The 24,736-nt window shown below is 52.8% G+C and overlaps 3 protein-coding genes and 3 gene segments (V, D, J or C); 1 reads left to right on the forward strand and 5 right to left on the reverse strand.

Moving 5' to 3' along the window:
* Positions 1-343: 343 nt before the first annotated feature.
* LOC128819667 (T cell receptor alpha variable 26-2-like) lies at positions 344-1,278 on the reverse strand. The segment is given in 2 exon segments: positions 344-726; positions 1,227-1,278. Coding segments are annotated over 2 exon segments (435 nt in total).
* Positions 1,279-2,395: 1,117 nt separating this feature from the next.
* Positions 2,396-2,698, forward strand: LOC128819668 (feather beta keratin-like). Its single transcript, XM_053999905.1, has one exon. The coding sequence runs from the start codon at positions 2,396-2,398 to the stop codon at positions 2,696-2,698; it is 303 nt and encodes a 100-aa protein (XP_053855880.1).
* A 164-nt stretch (positions 2,699-2,862) lies between these two features.
* Positions 2,863-5,017, reverse strand: LOC128819570 (uncharacterized). The gene is made up of 2 exons (XM_053999830.1): positions 4,969-5,017; positions 2,863-4,500 (listed from the first exon to the last, which is right to left on the reverse strand). The coding sequence occupies exons 1-2, from the start codon at positions 5,015-5,017 to the stop codon at positions 3,881-3,883; spliced, it is 669 nt and encodes a 222-aa protein (XP_053855805.1). The 3' UTR covers positions 2,863-3,880.
* Positions 5,018-5,052: 35 nt separating this feature from the next.
* LOC128819669 (putative uncharacterized protein MGC34800) lies at positions 5,053-15,427 on the reverse strand. Its single transcript, XM_053999906.1, is given in 4 exon segments — positions 5,053-5,211; positions 14,252-14,581; positions 14,583-14,875; positions 15,376-15,427. Coding segments are annotated over 4 exon segments (834 nt in total).
* Positions 15,428-16,163: 736 nt separating this feature from the next.
* On the reverse strand, positions 16,164-18,900 carry LOC128819589 (T cell receptor alpha variable 1-2-like). The segment is given in 2 exon segments: positions 16,164-16,546; positions 18,817-18,900. Coding segments are annotated over 2 exon segments (432 nt in total).
* A 3,012-nt stretch (positions 18,901-21,912) lies between these two features.
* Positions 21,913-23,902, reverse strand: LOC128819670 (T cell receptor alpha variable 1-2-like). The segment is given in 3 exon segments: positions 21,913-22,026; positions 22,681-22,997; positions 23,854-23,902. Coding segments are annotated over 3 exon segments (480 nt in total).
* Positions 23,903-24,736: the final 834 nt, after the last annotated feature.

A 24,736-nucleotide genomic window follows, 5' to 3' on the forward strand; every position in this document is an offset into this window, starting at 1 on the left:
GGAGAAGCGACAGCAGTTAAAGTGAGGGAAAATAGGCGCTGAGTGTGTCAGCCTTTTCCCTGTCATTTGTCAGCAGGTCCCCTTCCTCACCGAGCAAGGAGCCAACATGTCCTGAGGCTTTCTTTGGCTGCCAATAGACTTAGGAATACCATCCCGGATTGCCTTGATCGCTGCTGAAATGTTCCCCTCCAGCAGAATTGTTTTGTGCGCGTTGCAGGGCAGCATCCCTGTGTTCGGAGGGGTTTCTCGCAGGAGGCCAGGCCGTGTGCTGGGCCCGTGCTGGCTCCCGGCCGGGGTCCCGCGGGTGCCACGCGGGGCTCGGTCCCTGTCCCGCCGAGCGGCGTCAGCCGGGAGCGGAGCGGCCCCTGCTGGCCCCGGCCGGCCCCGCCCGCGGCGGTTCGTGCCCGGCCGCAGCCCCGGCTCCTCTGCCCGTGGCTCTCAGCGCGCAGTAATACACGGCCGCGTCCCCGCGCCGGGGCCGCCCGAGCCACAGCGCACTCGAACGCCCGTCCTCCGACACCGACAGCTCTCCTGCAACAGCCGCCACCTCCTTGGAGCCTCTAATAGCGAAGGAGAGGAATTCGGGTGCTTGGCCCGGGAGATGACGGTAGAAATGGATGTAATCGCCGCTCACTTTTTTGGGATGTGAGCAGCTGATGTTGATGCCGGTGCCCTCGGTGGTCTCCAGGAGTGGCTCCTGCTGTACCTGGGCTCTGCCTGAAGCCACTGCCGGGAACAGAAAAAGGACAAGACTGAAATCCTGCATTGCCCTGCTTCACAGAACAAAGCCTGCAGAAACAGTCAGGAACGTAGAGAGATGAATAGAAATACAGCACCGAGGGGATATCACGATAAGCAGGAATGGAAGTGTCCATGAATGGTTTGTGGAAAAATGAATGCATGAGTGACAGGAAGAAGGGTGCAGGAGCTGGAATGCGGGAGGATGTGGGAGAGAGCAGAAAAAGAAAAGAAGAAAAATTAGAAGGGCTAAGGACTGACTTTGTAAGTAATAAAGAAGGAGAGGAATGGAATGCTTGAGCAGGGTTGAATAAAGAAAAGAATCAGGAGATTTCTGAGAGACTATGGGATGGAGAATAGGGAGGGATGAACGGGAGAACAGCTCTCGGGCAGACGTCTGCGAAGAAGCCAGGCAGGACAGCAGCCTTCGAAAACGTGCGGGATCAGGCCAGTCTAAGACCCGGCCCGCCTTCGGCACCCCCGCGCACCGAGCAGCAGCACGGGCAGCGCCGCCAGCCCCGCGCCCCGACACCGCCGCATGCCGCCGCTCCGCCGGCCGAGCCTCGCTGTGCCCCTCAGCCCCGGCTCTGCTGCGCCCGTGCCACCTCCTCTGCAACGCCGCCAGCTCCGCCCCGGGGCACAGCCCTGCGCCGGCGCTGCTCGGGCTCTCGCCGACTCCTGGCCGGGAACGGAGGGGAGGCGAGCGCGCTGGGAGTGGGGCGGCGCTCGGGTCTCTCCGCGTCGGAAGCAGCGGGGTCGGATGAGGGGATCAGTGAATCAGGCTGGTATAATGGAGCTGAGGATTGACAGGCCCTGGGTTTCCTTCGCTCCCATCATCTGTTCACTCACATCTCCCCTTTGCTGTCATGTTGGGCACTCCCGAATTGTCCTTCAAGGCACTGGAAAGAAATCCACTCACATGGATACAGGAGCTGTGCATAAAACCTCAGCCTTTCTCCATGTCCACGAAACCAACCTCATGCAGCATAGGGGAGAGCAGCTGTGCCCTGGCCTGGAGAGACCTGTCTGTTTGTCCGTGTGTCCATGTGCCTGTGTGCCTGCTTGTGTCTGAGCACTCCCAGGGCTGAGGCACTCTCAACATCTCAAACAGAATTAAGCTAAAAATTGAAACTTGGGTCAACCCATCCTTGTTGGGGCTGGCAACTGGCAGTAGCAGAACGTGATTGTTTAGAGCAGCTGGAAAAGGAGGGCTCAGGAAGCAGGGACTCCATTTCAATGCCTCTTCCCTGGACAAATCTCTTGCACACTGCTACATCATTGCTCATCTGTACCCGGGATCCTTCTGAGACTGTTAACCCGGTGAGTCTGAAGTCCCTTCTCTTTCTCTTACAAAATGATCCAGTAGACAAATATCTCAGCGGAGGTTGTTTTCTTCTGTGCTCAGTCCACTCTCATGGCAAAGATATTTGGGGGACATTGTGTAATTGAGAAAAGCTGAAAGGTGGCTGCAGGGGCTCTTCCTTGAGAAATTAGGAGAGAGACTCCCTGGGCCAGGCTGCTATTTGCAGGACAAAGAAAAAAGCTCCTTGCCAAGGCTCCAGCTCCCAACTCATGAGTGGCCTTGGTTGCTCCTTTTCACCCTTGTGATCTGTTTCTTGTCTGCTCCCTCTCCCAGGTGCACTTTTGACTTTGAGACATGTCCTGCTACACCCTGTGCTGGCCATGCCGGCCCTGTGGCCCCACCCCGCTGGCCAAGAGCTGCCATGAGCCCTGTGTCAGGCAGTGCCAGGACTCCACCGTCGTCATTGAGCCCTCCCCTGTGGTGGTGACCCTGCCCGGCCCCATCCTCAGCTCCTTCCCACAGAACACCGTGGTGGGATCCTCCACCTCAGCTGCTGTTGGCAGCATCCTCAGCTGTGACCGAGTGCCCATCAGCTCTGGGGGCTGTGACCCCTCTGGCATTTCCAGGTGCTACAATGGCAGAAGGTCCCTCCCCTGAAGAAGATGCTGGGAAAGCCCCGTGGTGAGGGCTCAGGTTTTACTCAGAACATGGTGCTGGGCCAAGGATGGACATTTTTCAATGTTGGTCCCAGGAGAGCTGGAAGGCTTTGCCTTCCCCTTTTCTTTGTTTCCTTTGTCTCCCCTTGGCAGTAGGGTGTCACCAAGTGCAGCCTGGTGGGGACCATCAGTGTGGTCTCCCTGTCTGGGGCAGGTAGACAGGCAGCGTGTGGGAACCTCTCCACTGCCAAGGAGGACGGACTCTCAGATGGGCCCGGGCTGGCAGCAGTGCTGTTGTGCACTTGCAGGCAGTTTCTCTCTGTCTTTGTGACTCATTAAATCTCTCTGCTGCATTCAGGCCTGGTCTCTCTGCAATCATTCCCCCCCTGCAGATGCTCTCCAAGCAATCGAAGTAAAAGGGAGCTTATCAAGGGTGGGGCCCCAGAAGACCTGCTGTTTACAACCAGAGGAGTGCGGGTGGGAGATGTGGTGGCTGGAGGCTGTTTTGGGCACAGCAACTATGAAATGTTACGGTTTTCAATAGGATTTAAAGGAAGGGAAATCAACAAAACCTCTACCGTGGACTTCCAGAGGGTGGACTGTGGCTTGTTCAGGAAACTGATTTGGAATGTCCCTTGGGAAGCAGCCCCTTAAAAGAAAGGGGCCCTGCAAGACTGGATATACTTAATGAAAGCAATCTTGAATGCACAGGAGCAGCCTGGCCCTACGTGCCAAAAGATGAGGACGTGGAGGGGAAGACCTGCCTGGTTGAGAAGGGAGCATTCCCAGGAACTCAGGGAATAAAAAGAAGGTGTCTCACTATTGGAAAAAGGGCAGGCAGCTCAGGAAGAGTTGAAGGATGTCATTAGGTCATGCAGAAAGAAAAGTAGAGAGGACAAAGCTCAGTTCGAACTTGCTCTGGCCAATTCTGTAAGGGGTAATAAAGAGTGTTTTTACAAATACATAAACGAGGACCGAGGACAATCACCATTCTTCACTGGACACCGTGGGGAATATATTCACCTAAGAGGAGGGAACGGCTGAGGTGCTTAACACCTTCTTTGCCTCAGTCTTCAGGAGTGGGATTGATGATCATCAGGACAACTGGTCTCCTGATCTAGGAGACAGGGAAGGTAAGCAGCACGGAACTCCTGTTATCCAGACGGAAGAACTTAAAGATTTACTAAGCGACGTAGATGCTCACAAGCCTTTGGGATTGGATGGGATTCCTGCTAGGGAGATCAGGCAGCTGGGGCTCATGAAACCAGTGCTGAGAAGAGGGGCTGAGGGAGGCCGGTGACTCCAAGCTGGTCGGTGACTCGGTGCCGGTGCTGGTGTCAGTGCAGGTGTCGGTGGCGGTGCCGGTGCCGGTGGCGGCAGCGCCCCGGGATCCCGGGCCGAGCGGGGCGAGGCGGCCCCGGCGGGCGGAGCGGCAGCGCCCCCTGCTGGCCCCGGCCGGCCCCGCCCGCGGCGGTTCGTGCCCGGCCGCAGCCCCGGCTCCTCTGCCCGTGGCCCCCAGCGCGCAGTAATACACGGCCGCGTCCCCGCGCCGGGGCCGCCCGAGCCACAGCGCGCTCCAGCGCCGGTCTGCCGACACCCGCAGCTGGCCCGCAATGGCCGGCACATCCTTGGAGTCTTTGTGAGTGCTCACGAGGAGTTCGGGGCCTTTGCCCGGCAGCTGACGATACCAGTAGATTGTTTCGCTGGTCTGGATTTTGGGATGTGAGCAGGTGATGTTGATGCCAGTGCCCTCGATGGTCTCCAGTGACACCTCCTGCTCTACCTGGGCTCTGGCCACAGCCACTGCCACCGAGAAAAGAACAATCATTTTCCATCAGCAGCAATTGCCGTGCACGCGAAGAGGCGTGAGGGCAGAAGAGGACAGAGCACAGGTAGCTGGGATCTGTTCTGAGAATAAAGCATGGAGAGACTATTTCTCCGAGCGTGATTACTTGAACATAAGAATGTGGGATATTTTGGAGAAGAGTCAGACTGCAGAAGGGGAGACTGGAATGAGGAAAAGAGACTGGCTGAAATGAATGGATGGGTAGATGATTGTATGATTCCATGAATAACTAAAGAAATGCAGTAGTAGAGCAGGCAAGCTGGGAGAGAACGGATAAATTGAGGAGAGGAGTGTTGAGGGCAGTGGGTGAAAAGGAAGTGCAGAGCAGCAGGAGTGCCAGAGACAAATCGCGATCCCAATGCTTATCCCAGGCAGACCCAGCCCCAGCTCCTGCCTCGGCCACCTCCACCGCCACCCCCGCGCACCGAGCAGCAGCACGGCCAGCGCCGCCAGCCCCCCCCGACAGCGCCGCATGCCGCCGCTCCGCCGGCCGAGCCTCGCTGTGCCCCTCAGCCCCGGCTCTGCTGCGCCCGTGCCGCCTCCTCTGCAACGCCGCCAGCTCTGCCCCGGGGCACAGCCCTGCGCCGGCGCTGCTCGGGCTCTCGCCGACTCCTGGCCGGGAACGGAGGGGAGGCGAGCGCGCTGGGAGTGGGGCGGCGCTCGGGTCTCTGCACAACGGAAGCGGCGGGGTCGGAAGAGGGGATCAGTGAATCAGGCTGGTATCATGGAGCTGAGGATTGACAGGCCCTGGGTTTCCTTCGCTCCCATTATCTGTTCACTCACATCTCCCCTTTGCTGTCCTGTTGGGCACTCCCGAATTGTCCTTCAGGGCACTGGAAAGAAATCCACTCACATGGATACAGGAGCTGGGCATAAAACCTCAGCCTTTCTCCGTGTCCACGAAACCAAACTGATGCAGCACAGGGAAGAGCAGCTATGCCCTGGATAGGAGAGACCTGTCAGTGTGTCCGTGTGTCTGTATGTGTCTGAGCACTCCAAGCCTTGCTGAGGCACTCCCAACATTTCAAACAGAATTAAGCTAAAAATCGAAACTTGGGTGAACCCATCCTTGTTGGGGCTGGCAACTGGCAGTAGCAGAACGTGATTGTTTAGAGCAGCTGGAAAAGGAGGGCTCAGGAAGCAGGGACTCCATTTCAATGCCTCTTCCCTGGACAAATCTCCTGCACGCTGCTACATCATTGCTACCTGCACCCGGGATCCTTCTGAGACTGTAAACCAGGTGAGTCTGAAGTCCCTTCTCTTTCTCTTTCTCTTACAAAATGATCCAGTAGACAAATATCTCAATGGAGGTTGTTTTCTTCTGTGCTCAGTCCACTCTCATGGCAAAGATATTTGGGGGACATTGTGTAATTGAGAAAAGCTGAAAGGTGGCTGCAGGGGCTCTTCCTCGAGAAATTAGGAGAGAGACTCCCTGGGCCAGGCTGCTATTTGCAGGACAAAGAAGAAAGCTCCTTGCCAAGGCTCCAGCTCCCAACTCAGGAGTGGCCTTGGTTGCTCCCATTCACCCTTGTGCTCTGTTTCTTGTCTGCTCCCTCTCCCAGGTGCACTTTTGACTTTGAGACATGTCCTGCTACACCCTGTGCTGGCCATGCCGGCCCTGTGGCCCCACCCCGCTGGCCAACAGTTGCCATGAGCCCTGTGTCAGGCAGTGCCAGGACTCCACCGTCGTCATTGAGCCCTCCCCTGTGGTGGTGACCCTGCCTGGCCCCATCCTCAGCTCCTTCCCACAGAACACCGTGGTGGGATCCTCCACCTCAGCTGCTGTTGGCAGCATCCTCAGCTGTGATCGAGTGCCCATCAGCTCTGTGGGCTGTGACCCCTATGGCATTTCCAGGTGCTACAATGTGTAAGAGCCCGTCTGAAGCCCCTTGTTCTCCATTCTGCCTTCCGATTGCCACAAGAAAGAATCCCTTCTCCCACTGCAGTTCCGGCTTAGAACAGGACACAGCACAGGTCGAACCACTGAACCGTCATGCTGGCTGTTCCCAACAAGGCCTGGTAAGAACTTGGCAAGGAGTTGGCAAGGACTTGGCAAAGACCTGACATGGACCCAGCACGGGACAGCCTGATGTGCGGCCTGCTTCTCTTCTAATCTCCGTTCTTAAGCCGAATGAACTTTTGGGGGTGACTCCCGTGGTCCTTCATTGAAGACCCCTCATCTGCCTCGTTACCACTGTGACAAACAAAGAATGAGAACCCTCCTCCCAAGGACTGAGACTGAGACCCCTACTATAGGGAGGAGGGGAAATTGTTGGTCTGACCACTAATGACATGACCTGTTTCCCTTCAGTAATTTCAATGGACTTATTCTTCATTGTATTCGTCTTGCTTTGGTGGTTTCTGTGGACTCACCTGTTCCCTCGTGGCGATTACAGTGGACTTTCATTGTTACACTTGTTCCCCCCTCTTTCCTCTGTGGACTATAACTGGACCCCCGAGTCGACCAGAACTTCGAAGACTCCCCCGACACGACAGATGGATCCCCATCGTCCGGAGCACTGAGGATCTCGCCTGTGTTGGTAGCTATTCCCATATCCCTCTTCTCTCTCTCTCTCTCTCTCTATCCTTTTATCTCCTTTCTTATCCCCACTATCGCGTTTACTGTTTTGGCCCCTAATAAAGGTGCATTTGTTCTGATTAACTGACAGTCCCTTGTTGTTTGTGTTTTTTGCACTTTTGGGATCGGTGAAAAGAACCATCACGACACCCCGCAAGAAACGGATCGTGACATTAAAATTGGCGTCACGGACAGGATTTCTGTCTAGACAGAAGGGTTGCAGCTGAAAAGGCTCCCACACTGTCTTTGGAATTTCACAAAGGATCCCCTAGTGCAAAAGGCGGGACACTGTTGTTTTGTTGTTGTTGTGTGTATCTGGTCTGGGAAGGAAGGGACAACTTGAAGCAACTAAGCAGAGCCTCCCAGGCAGATTATTGTCCTTTCACCCAGCCAGGGAAGCGAAGGGTGACACAGCGAGGGCTGTGTAGTTTTGTGGAACTTAAGTTTGTAGCTCCCTGTCGTGGTTTTGGTCCCTTCACAAAATGAGTGACAATCTTAGCGCTGAAATTAAAGCTGAATTTTATGCACTACTAGCCAAACACAATGCCAAACCTTCTACGGAAGGAGAAAAATGGGCACAGAGTAATTGGTTTAACTTAGAAAATGTTATTGATAGAGTGTGTTCATTACAACATGAAACAAAATTCAAACTGGGCAAAAATAAAATTATCTTATGCTCAGTTTTGGGAGCTTGTCTTATGGCAGCTATAGAAAATGGCTTCGAGCGAAGAAGTGAGGAACATGCTATAATAGACTCCCTTCAAAATCTAGTTGAAATTTTGCAAAAACAGTTCTATGAAGCAAAAAATGTGATCTATGCATTGCGAGCTGCCTTAACAGAGGAACATGTTAACAAATCACATCATGCTGATTCCTCTACAGAGCCTGAGGAGAAGGAAACTCCTCACATTAAACAAATCTATCCTCATCAAGAACTTGAAGCAGCAAGTAATTGTGGGGAACATTGCTACCATCACTTGAGACCCTTGATTAAAACTATCTCAGTGTATAGCTATCTCAGTGATGATGATCTCGAACTTCACATCACAACCAAACACATACCAGCACAAGTAAACACTGCCACCGAGCTAGCTAAGCTTAAAAGGGAATATGGACACCCTCCACATGAATCAGAAACAGAATATGTTTTCCGGGTGTCCCTCACTGGTGGTGATCAAATTCAATTAACTGAACAGGAAGCCAGTGGGTACTGGGGACATGGTGTCTTCTTAACAACAGGAGAGAAACGTGACACATGGTCCCTGACACAGCGTGCAGCTTTTTGGGCCGGGGGAACAAGCCCCTTTGAAAGGGGAGATCCCATAGCTATAATTAGTACCCCCGATCAACTCTTGGAAAATGTGCACAAAGCTGCTTGCCTGCAAATGACTCACAAAAAGAAATGAATTCCTGGCTTTGAATCCCTGATGCAATTACCTTGAAGCCCGAAATAATGACCCCTTTAATTTGTGGGCTTCCAGAATCACTCAAACCTACAGCAATTCTCCTTCCAAAAACGATAGCAGCTGTATCTCCTGTATAAAGACCAGATAGATTTCCTAGTAACCAGAACGACCCATTTGTTCCCCTTTATGACTTGTTGAGGAAAGGGGTGAAATGGGATTGGAGTCTCACAGGAGTCAGCATTGCAATTGCTGATTTTTGAAGCAACAGCTCATCAAGCACTGGGCCCTATCCATCCTACAGATCCTTTCCAGGTGGAATGGGGATTTGCCTCCTCAGGGCTGTCAGTACACATATGGCAGCGGGGTCCTGAGGGTCCGACAAGACCTGTTGGTTTTTATTCCTGTGGTTTCAAAGATGCTGAGAAAAGATACACTACCTGGAAAAAAGGATTGTTTATGGTTATCTTAGCTTTCATAGAAGTAGAAAAAATAGCACAAAAACAACCAATTGTATTGAGAGGCCCCTTCAAGGTTATTAAGACAGTCACTAGTGGGACTCCCCCTCCTGACGGGGTGGCCCAGAGGGCCTCAGTGAGAAAGTGGTATGCTCAGGTAACTTCTTCTCAATGACAGAAGGACCTGTAAAAACTTTAGCAATCCAAGAAACAGACAGCTTGGACAAACCTGCCTCTGTAATCAAAGTAACCCCTCCTTTCTGCCCCGAACAATCAGCAAACTCTTGGTTTACTGATGCTTCTGCTAAAGGGAAAGGAAAAGTATGGAAATATAGGGCAGAAGCCCTCCACTTTTCCTCTGGTGAGCAAATGATTACAGAGGGAGAAGGTAGTGTACACGTTGGGGAGCTGATAGCTGTCTGGAGTGTTTTTCAACGAGAAGCACAGAATTCCTCTTTGGTCTGCATCTACACTGACTCCTATGCTCTGTACCAAATGATCCTAATAATCCAGCTCATGACCCTGGCCAACCTGTTCTGGTGGACCTCTCTTACTATAGGACTAGTAACACTTGTGCTAAAACCCCCTCTGAAGAAATATGCACGGGAAGCCTCTGGTGCTCTAGGGAAAGAGCATTGGACAAGTACATGCTGGATAATTCCATCATTCTAACCTTTCTTCCTCTTGGTGACAGAATTCTGTTGTGTTTACTTTTTCAGAAGAACTCCAAGGGACATGAAGACCACCTAATCCATGATAAACTGGTAATACTTTTCTGCATCCTACCACAACCCCATGGCCAGAAACCAGCTGAGTGACCGTGGTCTGAAATAATTGTGGTAGCATGCAGAAAAAGTGAAAGGATCTCTTGAAGCACAAAAAGGTTTGTACGCACCCAAGCATACAGGATTGTTGGCACAATTTTACACTAACACAGACTGCAGAAGTGGTTTGCTTATGGGAAAAAACACCGAAGGGCTTTCTTTTAAGTTTATAATAAATGCTGTAGCCCAATCTACTACAGTTTATACCACCACCACTACCACCACTCGAGCCCAACCACCAGTTATGCTTACCCTGAAAATTTTTGAAGTTGGACCATATGTAATCAGGAAAACTAGCCAACAACAGATATTATTTAATCCGGCATGGTCTCTTAAACAAGTCAAATTCCTGATGCAAAACAATGTCTCAGAAATACAACCAGCTTGTTCACCCTTTTTGCAAACCTCTTTTCAGGGTTGGACAACCTGGCTGCAACAGTGGAACCCTCCTAAAAACCGGGTGCCAAGAGACATAACTGGTGTTGTGGGAACAGGATTGGGAATCCTAAATAGTACTGATTCAGAAGTATGAATGAATAAATTGGCTTCCACGACTAAAGATTTAACCAAAATACAACAACCACTGCAATCGTCCTTATCGGCCTTGGGAACACATCAGTGGTTGCTATCAAACATTCTACCAAATTGGGAAAAGATAAATGTAAATAATAGCAAATTGATAATTGATGCACTTAATGCCACACAAAGCAATGTTTCCTTAGCTCTTAGCTGCATCCAGGCTCAATTATGGATGCAGTCAGTTGCTGCCTCAATTATAAGAGAAGGTGAAGAAGGCACTTTTCCTACTGAAATGAGGAAAATAGTCTGGGACAGTGCCACTGACTTTGAAAGAGATTTCCAATCCTGGTGGAATTTAGTGAATTTTACCTATGATCCTAACACAAACACAGCCACAGCATTTGTGTTGACCATAAGAAATGCCTCAGTGCATTTGATATTCCCTATCATCGCATTAGGATTAAATCATGATGGACCCACTTTCTATCCTTCTGAACATAGAGAATGGGCCCGTCAAATTGATGACAAATGGCACACTGTCAATTTAGAGTCCTGTACCATTTGAGAACAACTAGGGTTTATCTGTGAAGGTAATGCAATTGTAGCTCAAGATATTTGTCTGGACACAGAACAAAATAGCTGTCATTTTGATATTCATCCTAACGAGACTTCTGAAACAGTCCTTGTATCTACAGGCAATGGGTGTGCCTGCTTCAGAACCGCTTGTGATACTGTGTTTATACAAAGTACAGTAGTAGCTACTAAAAATCATTCAAATTTTTGTGCTTGTAACTTTACTAAAATTGCAGGATGCGATTTTTCTTTTGTAGCTCCAGTTACTTCACATGAACTTTTAGAATCCAATCTTACCATGATTCACAAGCTACTGCCTACTCCCATTGGGATGAACCTTACTCTGGTAAAGCAATTATTACTTCATCAAGATCTAATAGAGATCCTAGGAAAAATCAAGGAGAATGGACAGAAAACTCTGGTAACTGTTCATCATGATGTGCAAGAAATACATCGTGTTGTAGAAAGGGTGAAAAGTGATGCCGAGCACAGGTGGTGGGATACCCTTTTCGGGTGGTCGCTTACCGCCACCGGTGTCCTGAACAAATTGTGTCATCCCATTGTTGTTCTTTTGATTTTAGTTATGATTGGTTTTGTTTTATCAGTAATCTTGCTCATTGTGAATTGGAGAATGATGAAACGACTAACAAAATTGACATCTATAATTAATGCACACCACTTGGCCGACATTCTTTACACTACAGATGTTCCCAGGACTGTAGACACAAGGAGATTATAAGGTTAGAAGATATGTTTTACATAATTTTCTCTTATGATTTGTTGTAATCACTGTTTTAATTATTTTTTGTTTATTGATTATAAAATTGTACTCAGTAATATTGATTATACTAGGTTTATTACTTTATTGTTTAATATTGATTATACTGGTTTATTATTTGATCAATCTATTGTTCAATTGATTCATATTGATTATTATCTGAACAATTTATTGTTTAACTATTATTGATTTAATTAATACTAATTGTATTTTGCTTATTGTTTAATTACAATTTGTTTACTAATATGTTGTGATTGTTTTAGTTTTCCTGTTTATTCTTTCTTTCCATTTTCCTCTTGTTTTTTCCCTGGGACGTGCTGCCAAAATTTGACGAATCCTGAAGACTCCACAACGACCAATGGAATCCTGCTGATGAAGATTTTTCGAGGGCAATCGTCAGTCACGGGGTGGTGTAAGAGCCCGTCTGAAGCCCCTTGTTCTCCATTCTGCCTTCTGATTGCCACAAGAAAGAATCCCTTCCCCCACTGCAGTTCCGGCTTAGAACAGGACACAGCACAGGTGGAACCACTGAACCGTCATGCTGGCTGTTCCGAACAAGGCCTGGTAAGAACTTGGCAAGGAGTTGGCAAGGACTTGGCAAAGACCTGACATGGAGCCAGCACGGGACAGCCTGATGCGCGGCCTGCTTCTCTTCTAATCTCCGTTGTTAAGCCGAATGAACTTTTGGGGGTGACTCCCGTGGTCATTCGTTGAAGACCCCTCATCTGCCTCGTTACCACTGTGACAAAGAAAGAATGAGAACCCTCCTCCCAAGGACTGAGACTGAGACCCCTGCTATAGGGAGGAGGGGAAATTGGTGGTCTGACCACTAGTGACATGACCTGTTTCGCTTCAGTAATTTCAATGGACTTATTCTTCATTGTATTCGTCTTGCTTTGGTGGTTTCTGTGGACTCACCTGTTCCCTCGTGGCGATTACAGTGGACTTTCATTGTTACACTTGTTCCCCCCTCTTTCCTCTGTGGACTATAACTGGAGCCCCGAGTCTACCAGAACTTCGAAGACTCCCCCGACACGACAGACGGATCCCCATCGTCCGCAGCACTGAGGATCTCGCCTGTGTTGGTAGCTATTCCCATACCCCTCTTCTCTCTCTCTCTCTCTCTATCTTTTTATCTCCTTTCTTATCCCCACTATCGCATTTAGTGTTTTGGCCCCTAATAAAGGTGCATTTGTTGTGATTAACTGATAGTCCCTTGTTGTTTGCCTTTGTTGCACTTTTGGGATCGGTGAAAAGAACCATCACGACACCCCGCAATAAGCGGATTGTGACACTCAGCCATTGGCCCTGTGAGCATTCCGTGCCTCTGGGGCCTCGCTCATGGCAAGGGGCTGTTCCCGCTCAGCTCGCAGTGGAGTCCTCACCTCCGCAGCTGCAATGGCCAGCACTGCTGCACAGCCAGGCCTGGCCACTTGGGAGCTCGGGGGCTTCTTCCCCACTGAGGTTTCTCACCTTCCCGAGGTGTCCTCAGCTCTGTCAGGGCACTGCTAATCCCCAAATCCTGACGACTTTTGGACATCTCCGAGGCTGGAGACTACACAGAATCACAAGCATTCCCTGGTTTGTGCTCCCTAATCCCATAAGACCTCCTCAAAACTCCTTTATCCTCCTGTTCCTCTTGTCCCTTCTTGCCACTGGCAAGGCTCAGCCTGAGCCACTTCACAGCAGTTTCCTAATGGCCCATCAATTAGAAGCTGGAGAGCTCTGAGCTCCCTCCTTCTCTCCTTTATCACCTACTGCCAGATGGGTGTCATTGTGTGCTTTGTCCTCACTTTCCCTGTTCCTTGTTCTTCCCTTGGAAAGGAAAATGGACGTGATGTGAGCCTTAGAGAACCAGACACTCTCACCTTTCCCATGCCCTGACTGAGGCCTCTCATGAACGTGGTCAACCCAAGGAGCTCCTCTAGATGCTGAAAGGCTCCTGTCCCCAAAGGAAATGGGGTCTCTCGAACATGAGGAGAGAAACCTCATGTGGAGCTGAGTCTTTCAAGTGTCTCCCTCTAACACTTGCAGCATTGCTAGATCCTGGCATTTGTACTTCTGGATGCTTGACAGGTTCCTAACGTGAAGGGAATGGACCAATTAGTTTAAGGGGGTGGGGGGTGCAAGCGAGCACTTCGATGATTTGAAATGCTCCTCTACTCCTACCGATTTATTGTTTTCCTTCCCGGATGTTCTACTGTTTCAGGAAGGTGCTGAATGCTCATCCATGAGTGTTTGGGGAAAAGTGAGGATGGGAATGAAACCTGTAGAGAAGTGAATTCCAGGCTCAGGTGGGATTGAAAGCACACCTGATTTACACATGCAGGTGAGAATGCTGCTTCTTATCCTCCTGGCAGTATGGAACAGAGACATTTCTGCAGCGACAGAGATGGAGATTCCTTTGTCACCTCAGAAAGGCTCACTGCAAACACCGATCACGTCATGACCTGGTGAGATGACAGCAGTCCATGACCCAGCTCCTGTGTGCCTCTCAGTGCTGCTGCTTGGTCAGTTCCTAGCCCAGGTGAGCTGGAGCAGCTCCAGGAGCATGTCTTTGCTTTGCAAAGCAGGCTGAGAGCAGCAGCAGGCGTGGCCGGAGGGCGAGAGGCGCTGGCAGAGGCGCAGGCGGCAGCAGTTTGGTGTGAGGCGGCGGCGGGCTCGGGAGCGAGGGGAGGCCGGGCTGTGTGTGGCGAGTGTGCGAGCGCAGGCTGCAGGCGGGTTGTGAGGCGTGTGCGGGGCCGTGCGGGGCTGTGCGGGGTCGGTGCGTGCGGGCTCGGGGCAGAGGAAGGAGCTGCGGGGCAAAGCGGGGCCCGGCGGGCCGAGCGGCAGCGCCCCCTGCTGGCCCCGGCCGGCCCCGCCCGCGGCGGTTCGTGCCCGGCCGCAGCCCCGGCTCCTCTGCCCGTGGCCCCCAGCGCGCAGTAATACACGGCCGCGTCCCCGCGCCGGGGCCGCCCGAGCCACAGCGCGCTCCAGCGCCGGTCTGCCGACACCCGCAGCTGGCCCGCAATGGCCGGCACATCCTTGGAGCCTCTAGCAGCGGGGGCGAGGAATTCGGGTGCTCGGCCCGGGAGCTGACGGTAGAAATGGATGTAATCGCCGCTCTCTTTTTTGGGATGTGAGCAGCTGATTTTGATGCCGGAGCCCTCGGTGGTCTCCAGCAGTGGCTCCTGCTGTACCTGGGCTCTGCCTGAAGCCACTGCCGGGAACAGAAAAGGGACAAGACTGAAATCCTGCATTGCCCTGCTTCACAGAACAAAGCCCGCAGAAACAGTCAGGAACGTAGAGAGATGAATAGAAATACAGCACCGAGGGGATATCACGATAAGCAGGAATGGAAGTGTCCATGAATGGTTTGTGGAAAAATGAATGCATGAGTGACAGCAAGAAGGGTGCAGGAGCTGGAGTGCGGGAGGATGTGGGAGACAGCAGAAAAAGAAAAGAAGAAAAGTTAGAAGGGCTAAGGACTGACTTTGTAAGTAATAAAGAAGGAGAGGAATGGAATGCTTGAGCAGGGTTGGATAAAGAAAAGAATCAGGAGATTTCTGAGAGACTATGGGATGGAGAATAGGGAGGGATGAACGGGAGAAGAGCTCTCGGGCAGACGTCTGCGAAGAAGCCAGGCAGGACAGCAGCCTTCGAAAACGTGCGGGATCAGGCCAGTCTAAGACCCGGCCCCCCTTCGGCACCCCCACGCACCGAGCAGCAGCACGGGCAGCGCCGCCAGCCCCGCGCCCCGACAGCGCCGCATGCCGCCGCTCCGCCGGCCGAGCCTCGCTGTGCCCCTCAGCCCCGGCTCTGCTGCGCCCGTGCCGCCTCCTCTGCAACGCCGCCAGCTCCGCCCCGGCCGCCCTCAGCCCCCGCCTCTCTCGGCACCAGCACAATCAGCGACACAAGGACCTTGGGCACGGCCAGGCACAAGAGACAGCTGTGTCCCATCGCACACAGCAGCGACACCGCTTGGGAAGCAGATCCAGCCCGCACCCACCTGCAGCGGGCAGCTGCCGGCCCCACTCGGCTGCACTCAGGCTGTTTGTGAGCCTGGGAAGCTGCTGCTCTCTGCTGTTCAGGGCCAGAGCAGTGCTCGCTGTCCCTGGCAGAGGCAGCAAATTCCCTCCCGCTGAGGGACACACACGGACAGAGCCAGGGCCCTGCTCAGCACGGTGGAGCCATAGACAAATCCGTGCTTCCCGTGGCTCCATGCAAACGGGGCTGCTCCAAGAGCACACAGGACAGGAACACACAACCAGCCCTGGCCTCTGCTGAGGACATGTGGGGCCAAAAGCAGCAGGGCTGGAGTGTGGCAGGACAAGGTCCCAGGCAAGCACAGCGGGTATTTTTCTTTTCTCAGACACTGCACAATGCAGAAATGAGTCAAAATAGTCCAAAATAGTTTGTCAAGGAAACAGGAAGAATGAATGGGGTCAAAACCATCAGACTAGTGTACACACATGTGGATGGAACTTCAGGTGAGCATCAGAATGAGATCAGGGTCCCTTCCCCAAGCTCAGCCTTGCCCTGACACATCCCCTCCCTGCCCTGGCTTGTTGCACAGCCGAGGAAGCTCCCTGCAGCAGGGTGTCTTGCAGAGCACAGAGGTACAAGGCACTGTCAGAGAGCTCCACTTCCTCCAGCTGCAGGACACTGTATTTGCCCGTGGTGTTCAGGTGCGTGCTGATACGGCCGCTGTGCCTGGGGCCACTCCCTGCTTGATAGGAGACCAGCTGTGGGGCTTGGCCTTTCCGCAGCTGGTACCAGAGCAAGGCAGTAAAATATTTGGTCTGGTATTTGCAGGTGGTGTGGAAGGACTGTCCCTGCTTCACCGTGACTCGTCCATCTTCCTGGGTGACCGTGTCCTGCCCCGTGGCGCCTGGAAGAGAGGCAGTGTCAGCAGCTCCACAGGCAAGGACTACACGCAGGCAAAACAGAATGGTGCAAAACCCTGGTGGAGAAATCTCTCTGCCCTGCAGTGCAGGCTTCAGGTGTGCAGATGGACAGGTGAGAGTGAATGAGGGCAGGATTTCAGAGCTCTCAGCACAGCAGGACCCTGACAAGACATGGGCTGTTCCCCTGCTCCTACTTCTGCTGCTCAGAAGACATGGGAACAGCCTACATTTTGTGTGCTCAAGCAGGCTGAGGAACCCCTCGAGATACAGCAAAAGGATTCATCCTTCTTCCCCATACCTTTCACCAATCCCTGTCACCTCTGAGGGTTCATCAATCCCTGAGTACACACAATGGTGATCTTGGAAAGAGGGAGCCCTGGTTGTGCTGGCAGCCCAGAGAACTCTGGAAGCCGTGGCAGAGCTAGGTCAGCCTGGAAGCAGAATGGGAAGCCCTATTAATAAAATGAAATTAAAAAGCAGAGAGGTGCCTGGGTCAGGTTTGACAGGACCTGGGAATTTACATTAAAATAGGAAGATTGTGGGATTGCAGAGACAGCTGAGATCTCCTGAGTTGACAGCAAAGGGATCAGAGGAGAGAGCTGCACAGGGAGATGGACTGAATGTGAGAGAAAAGACAGAGAGGGGGTCTAAAATTTCTCTCTTCCCTTTTTCCTTTACAAATGAAAGAACTACTTCAGCAAGCACTTGCAAAACCACAAAGAGGAGCAGATTTTTCTCAGGCTTTCCCCTCTAACCACTGATATTTCCCCGCAAGGACCTGATAAGGCTTGTCATGGTTGGACACTGGCGCAATGCCAGTATCCCCATGAAAATGCACCTTTTCTAAATAAATGCTGTGAGATGTTATCAGGAACAGAGCAGAGCAGGCCCAAGCTTAATAACAAAGGAAAAAAAACTTTATTAAACTACTACTAATACAGAAAACACATAAACTAAATCCAGGATGAAGACCTTTTAAACCACCCCTCCTCCTCCTAATTCCAAAAACACCCAGCCATGAAACATCACCCGGGATTCTTGATCAAATCACCACCCTTCAGGTAATCTATACTCAAACTATCAAGGGAGAGAGAAGTCTCTCTTGTACCACAGACCCCCAGGAAACACAGCTGCCCCCCTGTGTTTCCCTGTCACACATGGCAACCGCCCGGAAAAAATCTGCCAGTGTGACACTCTCTATTCCATGTTACAGTGCTCTCACCACCGTGTATGGACAGACTGCTCATAGGGCTCCTTTAAGGATGCTTTGCCACGGACCCAAAGATATAACAGTTCAGTTTCTCATCCTGGGACTACAGTCCCCCCCATTTTCCCCTGGGGCCGAGGGGTCTAAAAACAGGACTCATCTTCTTCCCGAAGACAGAGGGTATCACCATTCCCTCTTCAGCTTTCTTCGTTTCTCGCCATTCTTGTGCTGCTCGAAGCTGAAACAGGTCTCCTTGAGTCACCACTGCATCCCCCTAAAATGCAGTCTCTATTGCAGGAGAGTTTAGTTCAGTCCATGGCTAACAAGAAAAGTCCAGCCAAAGCTACTTCATCATCTCTTCCCACCTAAATATTTCTTCTTCTAACATCTCAGTTCCCGGACTATCTCTCTTCCACTACAAATCAAGGAGGGGTAATACTTTTAAAAAGCCCTCATTTCCTGGAAAGGGTTAAAAGTTCAGACTCCCTGGACGGCTGATATCTCAGTCCAGTGTTCTACTTCCCACGCTGGGCATTCCCCCCCCTTCTCCTTCTCCTCTGCCGGCAGATTTCCAGGTGCCGCCAGGCTCTCTGTCTCTTTCCCTCTTGGTGGGGGGGGCAAAGGCATCTCCGCTTCTCTCCACCCTTCCGTCCACAGGAGCTGGCTCAGTTCCAGACCCTCAGCCCCCCTCGGCCTACCTGGACAAGGCCGCGTGGCTTCCCCTCCCCCACCCAGCCTAAGGCTGGGCAGGGGGAGAGCCTGCACTCTCTGAGGACCGGAACCCAAAGAGACAGTTCCCCTGGGAGTTCTTGCTTTTAACCCCCTGTGTTCTCAGAGGCGTGTCCATACTTTCAGTAGTCACTCCAGGTGCCAATATCCAAACCTGACCACTGATTGGTTTGACCCAACTTCCTGGAAAAAATTCACTTCCATGTCAAACCACAACAGGCTATTGAGGATTTCCTGGGGGTAAGAAGAAGAAGAAAAAGAAGAAGAAGAAGAAAAAGAAGAAGAAGAAGGGTGCCTTGGAGAAAAGGCAGGACTTACCCAGGAGCTGGGCCAGGAAGACGGTGAGGATGAGATATGCGAGGTGCATGCCGAGAGCAAGCTGCGTGTTTGCTGAGTGCGGAAGAGTCCGAAAGCCACGTGGCAGCCCCGAGAGAACAGAGCTGCCGAGAGCGACTCTCGGCGGGAGCAAAGGAAGCAGCGGCGGGAGCAGGCAGAGCAACGAGCTGTCCTTGCAGTGCCTGAGATGCTCCTTGTGCGTTTCTCGCTCCTCCAGCAGCAGCCCCCGAGGCTCCCTCAGCCATTGGCCCTGTGAGCATTCCGTGCCTCTGGGGCCTCGCTCATGGCAAGGGGCTGTTCCCGCTCAGCTCGCAGTGGAGTCCTCACCTCCGCAGCTGCAATGGCCAGCTCTGCTGCACAGCCAGGCCTGGCCACTTGGGAGCTCGGGGGCTTCTTCCCCACTGAGGTTTCTCACCTTCCCGAGGTGTCCTCAGGTATCTGCGGTCATTACTATTTCCCCTGGGAACAGGAGACTTCTCTGCCTCTGTCACTTCTCCCCAGCCCTTCTTCACGTGCCTGGGATGAACGCCTCTCTCCCAGGTCTCTCACTCCCACCCCCTTTTCCCAGTCAACCCCAGAGTGATCCCATACTGGTCATTTTGGTTTTATCTTTAATTGGGATTTTCACAAAAAAAAACTTTCTGGAATGCTGTGAGCCATGTTGCAGGTAATTATAATGGTTGTAACAGGAACATTCTCATGCAAGTGTTGCACTTCCCCATGGATTTGAAGGAGGTTGTTAGGGAAGTGTTGGTTCCTGTCGTTGTCACCATTTTCAAGGTAAAAGCTTTTCATTCTATGGGCTCCTTTGTTGGTTGTGCCTTCTTAGGCTTCAGAGCAGAGAAAAGATGGTCAGACATGTACAGGGAGATGAGGATTCTTCCCAGCATTTGTGCTGAAAAGAGAAACCTGCAGCCATCCTTGCTGATCCCAGAGACACATCACTGTCAGTCTCTCCTTTCCTGAGGATTCCATGTCCTCTCTCATCATCTGTTTACCCTTTGTCACTGACAAAGCTCAGTCTGCGCCAATTGACAGCCACAGCCGCTGTTCCCTAATGGCCCATCAATTAGAGGCTGGAGAGCTCCGATCTTCCTCCTCCGTCCCTGAACACCTTCTGCCACATAGGTGTGCTTTGTTCATCACTTTCTCCATTCCCTTTTCTTCCCTGTGGAAAGGAAAATGGACGTGATGTGAGCCTTAGAGAACCAGACACTCTCACCTTTCCCATGCCCCCCTGACTGTGGCCTCGGCTGAACTTGCTCAGCCCAAGGATTTCCTGAAGATGCTGAAAGGCTCCTGTCCCCAAAGGAAATGGGGTCTCTCGAACAAGTGTCTGGAGAGAAACCTCATGTGGAGCTGAGTCTTTCAAGTGTCTCCCTCTAACACTTGCAGCATTGCTAGATCCGGGCATTTGTTTTTCTGGATAGTTGAGCTGTCACCAACGTAAAGGGAAAGGGACCAATCATATTCAGGGGAAAAGTGAGTGTGAGAGAGCCCTCAGTTCATTGAAAATACTCGTCTACTCCAACCGATGTATTATTTTCCCTAAAGGATGTTCTACTGTTTCAGGAAGGTGCTGAATGCACATCCATGAGTGTTTGGGGAAAAGTGAGGATGAGAACCAAAACTAGAGAAGTGAATTCCAGGCTCAGGTGGGATTGAAAGCACACCCGATTTGCACATCCAGGTGAGATTGCTGTTTCTTATTCACCTGGCAGTATGGAACAGAGACATTTCTGCAGCGACAGAGATGGAGATTCCTTTGTCACCTCAGAAAGCCTCACTGCAAACGCCTCTCATGCCATGACCTACTGAGGTGACAGCACTCCATGAATTAGCCCCTGTGCGCCTGTGGGTGCAGCTGCTTGCTCAGTTCCCAGGCCAGGTGCTCTCCAGGAGCATGTCTTTGCTTTGCAAAGCAGGCTGAGAGCAGCAGTAAGCGTGGCCGGAGGGCGAGAGGCGCTGGCAGAGGCGCAGGCGGCAGCAGTTTGGTGTGAGGCGGCGGCGGGCTCGGGAGCGAGGGGAGGCCGGGCTGTGTGTGGCGAGTGTGCGAGCGCAGGCTGCAGGCGGGTTGTGAGGCGTGTGCGGGGCCGTGCGGGGCTGTGCGGGGTCGGTGCGTGCGGGCTCGGGGCAGAGGAAGGAGCTGCGGGGCAAAGCGGGGCCCGGCGGGCCGAGCGGCAGCGCCCCCTGCTGGCCCCGGCCGGCCCCGCCCGCGGCGGTTCGTGCCCGGCCGCAGCCCCGGCTCCTCTGCCCGTGGCCCCCAGCGCGCAGTAATACACGGCCGCGTCCCCGCGCCGGGGCCGCCCGAGCCACAGCGCACTCGAACGCCGATCTGCCGACACCGACAGACTCCCCTCTGGCTCCATTACGGGTTTTGTGCCTCGGATAGCTGTTGCTACCAGCTGGGGTGCTTGGTCTGGGAATTGACGATACCAGTGGGTAGCGTCGGCAGCAATTTTGGGGTGCTGACAAGTGATGTTCAGGCCGGTGCCCTCGATGGTCTCTGCCCACGGCCTCTGCTGCACTTGGTCTGTGTCCGCAGCCGCTCCTGGGAAAGAAGGAAGAAATAACAAACATCGTCAAAACCGTGTGATTCTGAGGGTTCTTTGCCAGACGGAGTCAGGAACACTAGCCACAAGGTAGACGCAGACTAGAAGGGAATGTGAGGAATTCGAAATTCAAGCATGCAGAGAATAGGCAGAAGTCAGGTCCATACATACACGGATGGATGGAGAAGTGAAGAGCAGAATGTTGTATTCAGGGCAGATATAAATGCTGAATGTATAGAGCAAGATACAGGTGTATGGAAAAGCAGGCATATATGCAAGCAGGCTTAACCAACAAAAATTATGAAGACTTGCAGGGATAAGAGATGGCAGAGAGGCGGGAAGAGAAGGAGTTGGGGAGGAGAGGGAAAAATCCGTGCCATTCTCCCTGGGGAATACTCCAACCCGTTCGCCGGCCCGCTTGGTGTCAAACCCCGCTCACCGAGCAGCAGCACGGCCAGCGCCGCCAGCCCCGCGCCCCGACACCGCCGCATGCCGCCGCTCCGCCGGCCGAGCCTCGCTGTGCCCCTCAGCCCCGGCTCTGCTGCGCCCGTGCCGCCTCCTCTGCAACGCCGCCAGCTCCGCCCCGGCCGCCCTCAGCCCCCGCCTCTCTCGGCACCAGCACAATCAGCGACACAAGGACCTTGGGCACGGCCAGGCACAAGAGACAGCTGTGTCCCATCGCACACAGCAGCGACACCGCTTGGGAAGCAGATCCAGCCCGCACCCACCTGCAGCGGGCAGCTGCCGGCCCCACTCGGCTGCACTCAGGCTGTTTGTGAGCCTGGGAAGCTGCTGCTCTCTGCTGTTCAGGGCCAGAGCAGTGCTCGCTGTCCCTGGCAGAGGCAGCAAATTCCCTCCCGCTGAGGGACACACACGGACAGAGCCAGGGCCCTGCTCAGCACGGTGGAGCCATAGACAAATCCGTGCTTCCCGTGGCTCCATGCAAACGGGGCTGCTCCAAGAGCACACAAGGCAGGAACACACAACCAGCCCTGGCCTCTGCTGAGGACATGTGGGGCCAAAAGCAGCAGGGCTGGAGTGTGGCAGGACAAGGTCCCAGGCAAGCACAGGGGGTATTTTTCTTTTCTCAGACACTGCACAATGCAGAAATGAGTCAAAGTATTCTGAGACACTTCTCCAAGGGAAATGCTCAAATGAACGCAGTCCAAAACCATCAGAGCAGTGTACACACATGGGGATGGAACTTCAGGTGAGCATCAGGGTGAGATCAGGGTCCCTTCCCCAAGCTCAGCCTTGCCCTGACACATCTCCTCCCTGCCCTGGCTTGTTGCACAGCCGAGGAAGCTCCCTGCAGCAGGGTGTCTTGCAGAGCACAGAGGTACAAGGCACTGTCAGAGAGCTCCACTTCCTCCAGCTGCAGGACACTGTATTTGCCCGTGGTGTTCAGGTGCGTGCTGATACGGCCGCTGTGCCTGGGGCCACTCCCTGCTTGATAGGAGACCAGCTGTGGGGCTTGGCCTTTCCGCAGCTGGTACCAGAGTAAGCCATTAAAATTACTGCTCTGGTATTTGCAGGTGGTGTGGAAGGGCTGTCCCTGCTTCACAGTGACTGCTCCATCTTCCTGGGTGACCGTGTCCTGCCCCGTGGTGCCTGGAAGAAAGTGATGGTGAGCAGCTCCACAGGCAAGGACTATGGTAAGCAAATCGAAGTGCATGGAAAACCTTTGTGAAGAAAGCTCCCTGCCTTGTAGCCGAATTGAGAGATTTTGGGCATGAATTTAGAGGTGTTTGCTCTGCATCACCCAAATGAGAGCTGGGCTGTGGCTGTGCTCCTCTCCTACTTCTGAGAAGACCCATGAAGAGCCCATAATGCCAGAGCTTTGTGTGCTGGAAACAGCTCCCCTCCAGCTGCCTTAGGCGCCCACCGAGGTACAGCAGAAAGGTTCATCCTGCTTCCCCATCCCTGTCACCTCTGAAGGCTCCTCGATCCCTGAGTACACACAACGCTGCGAGTGGAAAGAGGGAGCCCTGGATGTGCTGACAGCCCAGAGAACACTGGAAGCAGTGGCAGAGCTGGGTCAGCCTGGAAGCAAAAGGAGACACCCTGATAATGTCAGTGACCTGAGAACTTTGAGATAGCCGTGGCAGGTTTAACGGGATCCTGGAATGTACATTTCAATGGGAAGAATGTGGGACTGTAGAGAAGCTGAGATCTCCTGAGGTGCCAGCACTTGGATCAGAAGAGAGAGGCAGATGCAGATGCATTGATGGCGAGAGAAAAGACAGAGAAGGGGTTGGAGGTTTCTCTTCCTTCCCTTTTCCTTTACAAACCGAAAAGCTTCTTGAGCAAATACTTAGAAAACCACAAAGAGGAACGGATTTTTCTCATCCATTTCCATCTATTCCCTGGTATTTCCCTATAAGGTCTTGCTTAGCGTGTTGAGGGTTTCCTGTGGGAAGAGAGAAGAAGAAGAAGAGGAGAGCCTTGGAGAAAAGGCAGGACTTACCCAGGAGCTGGGCCAGGAAGACGGTGAGGATGAGATATGCGAGGTGCATGCCGAGAGCAAGCTGCGTGTTTGCTGAGTGCGGGAGAGTCCGAAAGCCACGTGGCAGCCCCGAGAGAACAGAGCTGCCGGGAGCGACTCTCGGCGGGAGCAAAGGAAGCAGCGGCGGGAGCAGGCAGAGCAATGAGCTGTCCTTGCAGTGCCTGAGATGCTCCTTGTGCGTTTCTCGCTCCTCCAGCAGCACCTCCCGAGGCTCCCTCAGCCATTGGCCCTGTGAGCATTCCGTGCCTCTGGGGCCTCGCTCATGGCAAGGGGCTGTTCCCGCTCAGCTCGCAGTGGAGTCCTCACCTCCGCAGCTGCAATGGCCAGCTCTGCTGCACAGCCAGGCCTGGCCACTTGGGAGCTCGGGGGCTTCTTCCACACTGAGGTTTCTCACATTCCCGAGGTGTCCTCAGCTCTGTCAGGGCACTGCTAATCCCCAAATCGTGACGACTTTTGGACATCTCCGAGGCTGGAGACTGCACAGATTCACAAGCATTCCCTGGTTTGTGCTCCCTAATCCCATAAGACCTCCTCATACCTCCTTTATCCTCCTGTTCCTCTTGTCCCTTCTTGCCACTGGCAAGGCTCAGCCTGAGCCACTTCACAGCAGTTTCCTAATGGCCCATCAATTAGAAGCTGGAGAGCTCTGAGCTCCCTCCTTCTCTCCTTTATCACCTACTGCCAGATGGGTGTCATTGTGTGCTTTGTCCTCACTTTCCCTGTTCCTTGTTCTTCCCTTGGAAAGGAAAATGGACGTGATGTGAGCCTTAGAGAACCAGACACTCTCACCTTTCCCATGCCCCCTGACTGTGGCCTCTGCTGAACGTGGTCAGCGCAAGGAGCT

This window comes from Vidua macroura, chromosome 27 (assembly GCF_024509145.1).
Source record: "Vidua macroura isolate BioBank_ID:100142 chromosome 27, ASM2450914v1, whole genome shotgun sequence".
In the NCBI taxonomy this organism is placed as follows: domain Eukaryota; kingdom Metazoa; phylum Chordata; class Aves; order Passeriformes; family Viduidae; genus Vidua; species Vidua macroura.

Coding starts and splice junctions, on each gene's coding strand:
- LOC128819570 (XM_053999830.1), bottom strand. CDS start 5,017: ATGCGGCGCTGTCGGGGGGGGCTGGCGGCGCTGGCCGTGCTGCTGCTC. Junction 4,501..4,968: donor GCTGGCCGTGCTGCTGCTCG/GTGCGCGGGGGT, acceptor TCTCGGTGGCAG/TGGCTGTGGCCAGAGCCCAG.
- LOC128819668 (XM_053999905.1), top strand. CDS start 2,396: ATGTCCTGCTACACCCTGTGCTGGCCATGCCGGCCCTGTGGCCCCACC.